The 13,286-nt window shown below is 35.3% G+C and overlaps 1 protein-coding gene across 1 annotated transcript in view; it reads right to left on the minus strand.

Annotated features, from left to right (window-relative positions):
* ASCC3 (activating signal cointegrator 1 complex subunit 3) overlaps positions 1–13,286 on the minus strand; it is a 273,528-nt gene that overhangs the window by 39,555 nt on the left and 220,687 nt on the right. The window contains exons 33-35 of the mRNA XM_009320160.1: positions 12,441–12,566; positions 2,956–3,067; positions 2,547–2,681 (exon numbers count right to left, since the gene is read on the minus strand). Coding sequence (XP_009318435.1) covers positions 2,547–2,681; positions 2,956–3,067; positions 12,441–12,566 — 373 coding nt within the window. The remainder of the gene's footprint in view (positions 1–2,546; positions 2,682–2,955; positions 3,068–12,440; positions 12,567–13,286) is intronic.

Here is a 13,286-nt window from a genome sequence, read left to right on the forward strand (position 1 = left end):
AACAGACCCACATGTCACATATACAAAATCCTGCAACTGCATTTGAGAAATGTTTTGGACAGTTATTCTTAAATAACACAGGCCAAAATTAAAAACTTTAAAACTGAGTGATCAGCAGAACAATCACAATTATAATTATATTTTGCAATGATAACAGGCCTTTTTGTACTATAGCTACAGCTTTCAGTTCCAGCATCATTAAGAGATTCTTCAAATTACTTTTTAAATATCCTTTTCCCTCAGGATTTTCACTTATACCTAATTAGACTACTTACCCCATGCCATGTAATTCCCTATTGCCAAAACTGCTAAATGCTTCAATAAGAAGGAGGAGGGCACCAGTGGAGCAAGGCAGATGTAATGTCATTGGTTAACAATAGAGGTGTGAAGCAACTGCTGTAATTATAAAACTCATTAATTCACAGTGTTTAGGGGAAAAAAAAATTCTTGGCAATAACTCTGTTGAAATGGCAATTCTTTTCAACACTACATCAGATTGAAAAAAACCTTTCAATTTACACCTTCAACAAGACAGAATAGTAATTCCACTAGTAATTATGAAGATCAACATCTGCATAAAAAGTAAGGAAAAATTGTCAGCTATAATGGCATCCAGCATTCATACATCCTTTTCATCTTTCAAATTGGCACATGTGGCACATTTTGACCCCTAACCGATTTTATTTTTAGTCTCATTCCTCTAAGACTGTAAACAGACAACTTCCAAGACTATATTTCCAGAAAAAAAAAAAGAATTAGAAGTAACGCAAGATTAATTAATTTTAAATTTTACAATCTCTGCCCAACAGTAGGGTCCCAGGTTTCACCTACAACAGAAATATTTGCCATTTACCTTTGCACTTCATGGATGCAAGCTGTTTAAATAGATGAGGAGCCCTGACAAGATAGGCAGCACTAGGTTCTGCTTCCATCATTCATCTTCCATATGCTGCTAACTAGCTTAGGCAGTGTCATGAAATGTCCCCCATCTCTGCAAATGCTATTCTCAAACTTTCCCTGTCTAAATTTGTCTGAAAAAAAATTCCGAAGTTTCTAGGTGGAGAAAATTTTTCTATAGAGAGAAGAGATTTTAAAGAGACAGCAGCTGGAGTAAAGCTCTCACCTTGAATACTCAACATTATAGTATTTAACTTCTGTTCACTAGTGGGTATTTCTTCTTAAAATTTCAGTTACTTTACATACAGCATATATAGGAATTGTGGTTGATTACCAGTTTGAATTCAGCTGAATACACTGAATTTCATTTCATATAATTTGCAATGTTTTCTGACAACAGAACAATAGATATTGCAGGGTCAGTGATCGCAATTCCCCTATTTAGGCTGTCTAACACTTTCCATTATAAAAGATTACTGTGGCCTTTATTTCTGAGCTGTAACACTCTGAATGTTTGCAGCAGGCGATTTAAATTTATCAGAAAGAAAGTCTCTGTACTAGAAAAGTGGCTTTCCTAGTGTCATAAAATGCTGATCAGATTTTGTTGAGATGCAAACTGTTGAATAACACTATTTTATTTTTCTTCTTGTATTTCTCAGAGAAATTTTGGCAGCATGTCAAAACAATAAGGAATATAGAAGTAACAAACATAAATACTGTAAGATGGGACTCTAGATTTTGAAGTTAATACTTGGAAATCAGAACATTAAAGAATTTGAGCCACTTGTATACTGTATATAACAGAGACTATAATCATAAGTGGGCAGAAGTCAGTTTTCCTGTATAATATCCAGGCACTTCTGGTTTTCAAATCTGTGCGTACAAGTGGAGTTACACCATTTTGAAAAAGAAGACTTTGTAGATACAACTACTTAGAGTACTTAAAAAGGAAAACGGAGTAAAATCTGATTCTTTTATGATGAGAACGTAATACTATCACGCTGCATTGTACACCATGTCTCCAGATTTGTACCCTAAAATCTTTTGCCTTGCATTGCACTTCTCTGCTAAACAGTCACTAGACTGTTGCCACTGTATGCCACTGTATACAGTTATACAGTATACTGTATGCCACTCATACAGTTGTATGAGCTGGCATTGCTGCAGGCTATGACCTCAGGGATCGTGAGGTGGCTGGGAGAAGGAAAAGAAGGCATTTTAGGAAACAGGTCTTCCCCACATGTCTCCCCCACTTCTTAAAGCTGCTGTATCTTCCGGATTGTCCCAGTGCAAAGTGGTGGCTCTGGTACAGATTTAGGGTGTTGATATGCACTTATTATTCTGGCATTTTAGTATTATACCTAACTTACTTAGAAAAAAACAAATATTAGATTTGTATAGATCCTGAATATTATAAAGGGACATAAGAAGAGAAACAGGTCTATACAGTAGTTTTGATGTACTGATTAGATGAAACACTTGAAACATCAAAAATGATTCAGGTATATTACTCAAAACAATAAAAAATGAAATTACAGATCAGGGAAGAAGGGCTTTTTTTAATTTTGGGGTGTTTTTTCATACACTTGTAAGTGTCTTTAAGAGTCACGAGTTACATATGTTTAAGTTAAGAAAATATCAGCACTTACTGTCAGAATTAAGAGCAATTCTTCAATGTTGCTTTCAGGTTTTAACTGATCTTTGAACATCCCAATAGTTGGATGCTTCAAATAGTAATAGGAAGCAATGCGGCCGTATGTCAGAGGTTCAATGCTGCGATTATCCTGTTAGAAGGGGAATCAAATATACATGGTTCAATATAAATGGTTCCTACAAAACTGTAAAATATTTTAAGACTACTTTATAAGAGAGAACAGCAAAGATGATTTGCATCATAATTTAGCTGCAACCCCAATTAAGCTCAGTTTTCGACGTAAGTCTTACAAATAGCTCCATAGACAAACTCCAACATCTCAAATCAGGAGCATGTATCTTGCTGTTCCCAACTTTTAGGAGCATGTATCTTACTGAATCTTGTAAGGCACAGATTAGTCTTACCTCCCCAATTTCAATACAGAAGGAGCATTCCAAATCAAAGAGGGATTTCTCAACAAGGCTTGAGAGGTACTTATTCATAGTGTCATGGCTCACATCATCCAAGTTATAGTAACTAGATAAATTGAAAACAGATGCATTACATGAATACTTTTGACACTCTGAAGATTCTTAACAATAACGTCTTGTCGGAAAACTTACAAGGCTGCTATAATACACACACATACTTGGAACAGCAATATCCACATTAAACAATTAAATACAGAACTATTCCCTTATATAGTCTAACAAGAAATTAATGATTCTTAAATGGTTTGTGGGAGTAACCAACATAATACAAGCATGTACATATGGAAAGATGGTAATTTCTCTGTCTATTAATAGAAAGGTTGATACAAACAGAACTGGACTGGCTATATTTTGTTCGTGGGAAAATTTTCCTGGTTGCACAAGTATATTTTCCTGATTATATAAGTATGAAAGTGACCAAGCAATACTAACACAAGTAACAGTATTTTTACTTCAAGAGAAAGGAAGAAAACCCACCAAGGATAGCAACTGTTCATACATCCTGGAACTCTGAAAATAAAAACTAGGCATATAGTGACATCTCTTGAAAAAGTAACCTTACACCAATCCAAATGTTGGTGTTTGTTGTCATATTTCCGTGTCATTTTATTCTCAAAGGTAAAATTGCTAAAAAAGGAATAGGGTATTTGTCAATGTGGTTACTTCACATGTTCATTTTCAGGTAAAATCGTTTAGGTAAACTATATATAGTAACAATGGTTCTTAGTTATCTCTATGAAGGAAAAATGTTTATTAAAAGTGTGCTAAAACATACTGTTATGCCAGCATATAAAAAAGACCCAATGACTGAAGTTTGCACTCCTTAACTGTAGAATTTAAGCTGTATTATAAGATTCTTAGTCACACAAACTAACATAATTTCAGGGAGAGCTTTTACCTAGAAAACTCCAGATAAAAATGTAGTAAGAACTTGTGTCCTAGATTCAACAAGGGCACCAACTCAGAAAGTAACAATTAAGTTCAGTCAGCAGTAAAGAAAAACTGAGCATGCTCAGAAAGTTTAAAAATTCTGAATTTAAGCAGAGCAATTAAATCATGCAATTTCAAAGTGGAATTCAAACAAACAAAAAATGTGATGATTTATTGAAATGTTAAAAAGCACAGTAAAAAAGGTTGTCCCTGCTCATTTAATTCTGTAAAATACTGTCGCACAAATGGACTACTGAGATTGCTGCAACAATGAAAGATGCTCCTTTGTTCATACTAGCTGCTTTACTAAAATTTCCTACTGTTACGATATACTCAGCATCCCCACTGGAAACAATACCACATGCTGTAATGGAGATTAGGTTCTTTCAGTGTTATTTTGTGCAGATGAACAACAGGCTGCAAAACAGTGTGCTGAGATTCATTTTAGCTGATTTTACATAGTTACAGCTACACCTGAGTTAGTCTTTTTAACTACCTTTACTGCCAATGAAGAGAAACGTGCGCTTGCAGAATGCTATTCATCTGAAGTATTTTATATATCTGCTTTAGGATGAGGTGAAATGTAATCACGGACTAAAAAAAAGAATTTTGGACAGTCAGTTCAGTTGCTGATGCTATACTTGGGCAGATGAATCCCATTCTCTGGTTTAAGCTCTATTTCGTTTACTGTAATGCTGCTGTTAGCAGATTTCAAAAGATGGAATTGCATTTTTATATACGACAAGCATCCTTCCATGGTTGTTTTATTAACAGAATCTGCTTTGCATTATTATTTTCTTAAACACAGTTTTTAACATTTATCTTTTTGAATAGCAATAGCATAACTGAAAAAAGCCTGCATGCTAAATAGCAGTACAGTAATTTCCAGATTTTTCCCTTGTTATTAATCCCAAATTATGGGGTTAATTCACTGATGCTTTGAATGTTCACTTATAATTGGGTAAAGTTGGAGTAAAACACTACTACCATAAGAAAAAGATTTAAAAAATCTGTTCTGATAGCAGGAAAACAGTCAGCTACATTAGACAACAACAAAGTGTATAGATATGGCAGTGGAGTATTCAACTCTGTGATATTTTATATGGGTTCATGCTGAGATGATCTCAAATATTTAAAACATAGCTATTGTCCAAAAGCAAACCAAAACAAAAGATAAATTTATATTGACTAAAAAGCTTTATATAGTAGACAGCCACACATTATGAGCCTCATGCAAAGAAAACGTACTTGTAGCAAAAGTACTCTAACATTGTTTTCAGTGCAACTTAATTTTCATGAGTTCCCTTTTAAATTTACTGAAGTAATGTAGTAACGATAAAAATGGTCAATATTTCCATCTGACATCTTATCACTGAACACATTTAAAGTCTGTTTATTAGCAGAAATTACTTTGTAACATTTTGTTTACGTTCTGGAAAGAATCGAGCAAATTAACTTTGTAAGTTGTTTAAGGATGTGAAAAGATTTTCTATTTATACATCTAAACCACTAATGATCATTAGTATTTTTCTCTAAATGGAATATAACACTACTGAAATGATTCTAATTAAGGCACTTTGTCGTCACGGTATTCAGACTTTCACCATATCATTGCAGCACTATTATTTGCAGTACCACAACATTGATGATGAATACTGATAAAACAAAGGAAGAGATATGGGCAATACACTGAAATTATTTTTTGAGACTGAAATTTAACAGTAATTCAAACAGATTTTATCTCATGCTCTGCCTAATTTGCAGTATTTCACACTGAAGTCGTAATCATAAAAGGCATTATAATGCCTTTTAAAACCTATGTGAATTTTAAATTTGCTGATTTTCAGTAATTTTTTTGTCAGAGGAGTAAATATATAGCTGCCTAGTGCAAATAAAACAATGTAAAGAAAAATCTTAAATGGTTTGTAATCTTGAGTGAAGTGGTACCAGTGTGTTTTAACTACTATCTATAATGGGGTAAATATAATTTTGAGCACACCCACAGGAGCTTCTTGGTCACTCAGCACATTTTCCCCTAATAAAAAGCAAAGCCATTCATCTAGAAAGACTATGTTAAAATCATTAGCGAAAACAGAGGGATCATGACATTAGGCATTATTTTGAATGCACGGGCATAAATGCAAGTTGAATTTGGCATGTTGGTATGCTCCAAGTATAAAAACTGGATCATATGTGAGTTCCTCTATGAAGCTGTATTACCTAACTATTTAATTACAGATAAAGAATAAAAACAATGCAGTTTCATGCTCACTGCATTGAATCATCTAGTCATTATTTTCCCTTTGCTATAAACAGACAGCCTACCTTTTTATCAGCACACCATTTCATTTATTTCACAGTGAAGCCCAGTTTCACAATAATTGACTTGTCAGAAGCTCTAATTTATGAGGCTGGGCTCTGTAAGCCTTCTCCTATATTGGACTCAACCTGCACACAAGCAGGGTTGAATATTTACAATGCTGTTAACAGGTGCTGAGTTGTTTAATGATTCTAATAGCCAGAAGCGTACTGAGAAAGCCAGCGGGATCACAATTACAGGCTGTTTGAACACAACAATTACTCGTCCCCTGAGAGGTGTGAAAGTCAAAGGCAGTTTTATCCTAACAGCATCTAGCACATGGGCTAGACAGGCTAACCTCCATTAGTAGTCCGTTGGGAAAAAGCAATAACAAACCCCTAGGTATCATAAAAATTTACAAAGTATGTAAAATTTAAACAATCAAAAACTGAAGGAACTTTTTATTGTCTTTTAAATAATATATTTAAAATCCCAAACCTTGTAGAGCTTAGCAAGAACAACAAACCGTGAAACATGAACTTATTTCTCTCATCTAAGGAAGTGTGGAATTTCATCAGCTGAGAAAGACAGAGAGACGTGCAGGAACATAAAATGTAGATGAAGTTACACAAAACATTTAGGATTTAATGTGAATGGCGGCAATCATTTCCTGTTTAGCTTATGTAAACCTGCCCTGAGATCTCTCTGGGAAATTTTTCATCAGCCTTGAAATGGTCCTGCTATAACTGTCAATGCTGTGAAGTCATTTGTTACAGCACCATGTTTTTTATGTTCAGATTATACGGTAGTAATAGTGACACACATAATGAAAATCGGTGGCAGAGTCAGCCAAAAATATTAAAAGAAAAAACTTGCTACCCGGAAGGCCTTTTGAAACAAATGCACAAAAAAGATGAATCTACAGCATTCACTTGATAGCATGAAAGTGTGCTGTCTGAGATTTTACAGTCCTGAAAGCAGAATTTTGTTATGAACAAGTATGGGGGAAGCACAGATAGTCATTTTTGTAAATCGCTTCACTGCAGTCATCGACTGTGTTTACTTTCATCAGCTTGTGGCCTTTAGCAGCTCCCACTTCAAATGGTTCCATGGAAATGGTACTGAGTATGTGGCACAATTGATGGACCTTCATAGCCAGAGAGCTATGAACCAGTGTACCAACTCACTTCTGTTGTTAAGGCATCACTGACTGACCCTGGAGCCCGTGACTGGCTTGCTAAAATGCATTACAGCATGCCCAAGTGCTGCAGACAGTAATCTATCTCTATCTGTATTTTACTTGTATCGTGTTTCCCTGCATTCATATATTTGCTTATGCCAGGTATGAGAAATACATTACTATCTTTAATCAGTTTTTAGTATATTGTACATTGTGGTTATTTAAGAAGGTAAAAAAAGAGTCCAGTTTCTCTGACATCAGCAAGGTATTTGCCTCCACATCAGTGCTCCTAATTAAAATATTTACAAGAAAGTTTACCTCCTAAGATGTCTTCATAAGGTGAGAAATCAGAGGGGATAGGCACATGTAAATTTGCTTACATATCGATAGATAGAGGGGTTCTTTTTCCTATGATATATTCCAACAAATTATTTGTACAGGTAAATCATATCCAAGAGCAGGAAGACAATTATGTGAATTTCCTTTCTGAATGGGGAGATGCAGGGTTTTCAGCTTTGCATTCTCACCTAAGACTGCAGCAGGAGAACAGGAGGGGAACAGCCTCCTGGGGAACAGGAGGCAGCTCAAATACTCAGCAGCCTGGGGCGTCCCACTCTGAGAGAATCAGAAAAACTTTATTCGTGTGAATAGTTTGGTAAAAGCATACCATGAACTACATTCCCGTGCTTTTCACATCACTGTGACCCTAATAATTTAAAAGAACAAGCTCTTGCTATGAAATTCATAATAATGGCTATAGCTGTTATTGATGAAGTATATATACAGGCGCACAGATCTGCATGTGACTGTAAAAGAAAGAATCCACCCTGAGAAATAGCTATTTACCAACTCAAAATATGGATATGGTAATTACTGCAGTGTAATATACCTGCACCTTCTTGGCTTCTGTTCTTAGTAGCTACTGCCAAAACTTTTCCATTTTATCTCTTAATCTTAGTTAATTTAACTTTCTTCAGTAATCCCCCCTTCTGATATAATTCCAAATGAGCCCTAAAATTCTGAAGAACTGTGATTTTGTCACTGAAATACATATTATTCTATCCTGACTGGCTGGTATTAGCTGTCACCTCAATACCAGAAACTATATTGGAACAGTATATAACAATAATTTTTATTCAGATGTTTTATTCACATTATTAGACATGCTCAGCTAATCATACTGAAAAATGGAAATTTAAAGTAAAATATAAGCGTATGATGATAAGAGCATCAGTCTGAGATAATTTAATTATGATTTATGCCACATTATTCTTTCACTCCAGAAAACTTCGTAAGACTGACATAAAGTGAAAAAAAAACCCCTTAATACTAATTCTCAGAATAAAACAATTTTTTCAGGTCTTCACAAGGCATTTACACAGAAAATTGATTTTATAAGTGTGTACGTGTACATATACACACACAGAGAGTCATATATATTTATAAATACATAAAAAACTACACTCATTTTAACAGTGATGTGATGTGTGCTCTCAGAATATCTGAAAATTAACTTCCCAAATGAAAGCTGATTCTGCTTAACTTTACATGTGTTGTAAATTTCTTTTTCTCTTTTACTGCACATGTATCTGGAAAATATCATAACCTGATTTATAGAAAATGTTTCCCATAGCCATTTCTCTTTTGTAGAAAGTTGCAGATTATAATCTTTTATAAGGGTAAACGAATGAAATAGTCAAGGAATTTCAGCCAAGGAAAGGAGACAGACAAGCCTCTCAAAATAGCCCCTTTCACAGAACAGGGCACTTTGCTGATCTGTCCTGTATGATCTTGGCTAAGTAAAGAACATATCGATTACAGTTGTATGTGGAAAGGAGAACAGGTTGTAGTACTTGACTGAAGCAGCACAGAAACTTTGACTTACCGTACAAATTCAAAAACCTCTACATTTAGGAATAACTGCTTTGGGGGAGGGAGAGAACAGGGAAGAAACTCTGGATATTGAGACTGATACACTTGGATAAGCAGTTTTATTTGGACCACCCCTCTCATTTGCACATCATCTCTTGAACAACATGCACATGACTAGTCAGTATGCCTCTGAACAAAACTAGCACTCAGCTACTCCACTCCCCAAAACCAACAGCTCAATTACTCCTCTTAACTGGGCAGTTAAGACCCATTTCACAGATTTCAAGATACAGGCATTCATCAAACAAGAAAATTAAAATGGTTTGATGAAGTATTGTAACGTGCAAAGATTTTCAACACCACCATTTAAAGAGCCATTATTACAAGTCTAACAAATTACCTCAAGTGTGCCAGAAAAACTTCTGTAATGACTGCATGTTTAGAAGAAACCTGGATACTTAGAGCAAAAGGATACTTTGATCTCTAGCTCACAACAAAGGTAGATTAACATTACTTAAATAGTACAAATTGTAGGCCTTCAGTAAGGCATTTTATGATACTGGATTGGAATAGAATCATCCTAGATTTGTTTATGCAGCTTTAATATACAAGTAGCTAAAACTGGCAATAAATGAGAATATAAATCTTCTGCATATTATCTAAGCCCATTATTTTGGGGATTTACAGCATCACATGCAATGACTTTTATGCCAATGAATCCCAAGGCAATTTACCAATCATGCATACGGGAATTACTTATTCACCACTAAGGTACAATCACCTGCTGGCTGGAAAATAGTTCTTGTTTCACAGTGGAGAGAAAGTCAACAAAATTGCCTTGGGGCAGGACATGATAAAGAACACTGTATCAAGTGACACTGAGTAGGTATTGTGTAACTACCCAAACCAAAATCCAGCCACTGTGCTCCCACTCTCGTGAAAAAAAAATAAACCCTAAAACCTTTGGATTATTAAGGGCCACAAATAGTTCTTGTTTGGTAATATCAATCATTTCACATGCTCATCTATGGCACAGTAAACTCCATTACTATATTGCAATTTATTCAAAGTTTTCTCAACTATCACTGACTTCTCTTCAAAAAACTCTTCAGCTTTCCTTTGATGTATCTCATTCAAACTGACCATGCTGGAACTGCCTGGCTTGTAGGAGGTCTGAAAATACCACAGATAGTAGGTCCAGGAACTCTACTAACTGGCTAGTTTAGTAACTTTGGATGAAACTTAATAGAATTTACTGTCATGTCAAAGAATGGAAAGTGTGCACATCCATTGCATTTGCACTTGGTATCTAGAAGTGACTTCTGACACAGTCAATAATGTCCTTCATTTTTCTCCCTGCATGACTGAGTACAGAAGGAATGCTGAGTACCTCTGTGTGGATGAGACAGGGGGCAAAGCAGCACGACTTGTGAACTGTTCCAACCTGCATGTGTGGCGTTCCAATGAAAGACTCCAATTTCATTAGAAACTTCAATATGCATTTCTATCCTGCCATTATGGACATGACTAGTCAAGATCTGTTCATGTTGTTTCTCACTACAAAGGCTCTGCATCTCACTATGAAACATAGTGGGAGTTTTTTCTTCTCCCCCCCAACTTTCTTCCCACAATCCTCTCAGAATCACAGAACTTTTGCTTAAAAGTTGATATTGTGATAACTTCAAATTTAGCTTTCCGTGACACTGCACATTAAAGAAACTGCTGAGAAAAAAGGACCACCGGTAAACATCCCAACCTCATACTCCAGTGGGAACCTTCTTTTATATCGGGAAGAGCTTGCCTATTAAATCAAACGACTACATTTCTATATTCTACACTTACTTTTGGGCTATATGTTGTGTCTTAAAAATCTACCTACCACAGATATCACATGATCAAATCTTGCCAAAGACAAATCAACAAAGTCACTTTAACACAGCAATTCAAGAGCAAGACATTTTAAAATAACATTACTTAGTCTGTATACTAAAAAAGAACAGCGTCTGCAGTGGCATAGTTTTTAACATTAGTTGTAGTATAGATCATGTGCAAATTCCAAAGTCATGCAACTAAACACAGCTTTACACACATCTAACCTAGACAAAACCAGAATTTAGCTGTTTGTCACTCTCAGGGGAGAAATGCCTTCCACATAAATGTATTAATTTTGTTAGTTATGAACTGAGAGAATTGGATATGTTTTCTTTAGTTTACAGTTCTAACACTCTGCATTTTTTATTTCCCAAGAAGATTAGATGGAAATTCTGTTTTGTGGCAGCTTCAGCATAGGACTAGATGCAGAACTCAAAACTAATGAAGACTAAAAAACAATTAAAGGAAATTATTTTATCACCTGCAGACTCCCACCAGCAGTTGCCCATAAAGAACCCAGCTGAAAATTCAGCCAAATGTTACGGACATTAACATGATTTCAGAAATACCACACTCTGGAGTACATCAAGAAATATTTAGTCCTATAAATGCCTAATTCTTTATTTGCCACATTATTTTGGTGGGTGAATGATCACATGATAGGTAACATGCCATTTACCCCCAACAATGTTGTGACAAAGGCAGGCTACATTGCTGGAACAGCTCAGAACGATCTGCATACCAGCTGGAGTTAGGCAGGATGATAACAATCATTGAAAATATTGCACACGTGGTTTCACCAGGATACCCTAATGAAAGTAAACTTTACCACAGAGGAACAGCTGATAGCTATTCTCTCATTTATTAGGAAAATCCAGGCCTTAATAGATTTTCTACAGAAAACTGGGCAGAACATATCAATATGGTAGCTAAAAAAAAAAGTAACACATTATAAATACAATACCTAAAGGAATGTGATAATTTGGAGTTTTATTTTAGGGATGCTGATGCAGTCCTCTCAATAAGGCTATTTTATAGTTGTCACTAAATTGTAAAGTTATCTATCTGCCAAAAAATGCATTTATATTTAGAGAAAAAATTATTAAAAAAAAGTGCACACAAGTTTTATTCCATACGTGGGCCAGTAATGCTCCTACATTGGAGACTGCTGAGTATTCTAGGCTCCAATAGCAGCAGGATCACCTTTGGATCAACTCTACCCTCAAGTTACCTTTAGATTAAATTGCATTTGTATTTTATACTCACGTTGGGTTCATTATTAGTCGACGGAAGAAATAAGTCCAGGTGATATAATCCATTGCATCCTGCTTAGAAGTAATAGTTCCAGCAGCAATTTCAGCATTCAAGTGGTCAGCCAGCACTTCTAACAAGCTGAAGAACAGAAAACAAGAGGTCTTAGCTGACTTCACAATCACAAAGACAGGTAATATCTTTTGTAGAGTTCTGCATTAAAAGGTTTATTACTTTTAATCTGAAAATATTATATATTTATCTTCTGGTAAAAGAGAAGAGAGGAAGAAGGGGGAATGTAATTGCAAGGTCAGTCATCTTCTTTACTCAATAATGGAATGAAGCTCAAATTATTTTTTGACTGGACCAAGAATGCACAAGTTTAAGTCATTCATGGAATGTATTCAGATGGAGTTACTCAGTGGTAACTTCTGAATACTGTGTGTTGACCATATGATCATGCTGGTTTAATCCAATAGGGAATCATATGGAAAGACAAACAGGAAATGAAACAGTGGCAATAACTTAGGTAATACTTGACAAATACTTGAGGGCTATTAAAATTACATCAAAACTGCTTCCCCCAGATTTTGCCTCATCTTCATCCAATCTAAAAAAAAAAAAAAGCAGCCACTTTTACCCAGAAAGATCTAAACTCAGAAACACAGAAGAACAAAAGCAGTTTAAAATGATTCTTACGAAGTAAAATACTGTTTAGTGTCATTAAATGGACCAAAGACCTCCATTAGGGTATCTAATGAGATCATGCCTGTAGAGAGTTCCATCAGGGAATGGCAAATATCCTTAAGGATCAGCCTAATTTTTCCTCTATTATAATCCCTTTTCTTTTGCTACTGTTCT

The sequence above is a fragment of the Pygoscelis adeliae genome, unplaced genomic scaffold (assembly GCF_000699105.1).
Source record: "Pygoscelis adeliae isolate BGI_AS28 unplaced genomic scaffold, ASM69910v1 Scaffold41, whole genome shotgun sequence".
Classification (NCBI taxonomy): domain Eukaryota; kingdom Metazoa; phylum Chordata; class Aves; order Sphenisciformes; family Spheniscidae; genus Pygoscelis; species Pygoscelis adeliae.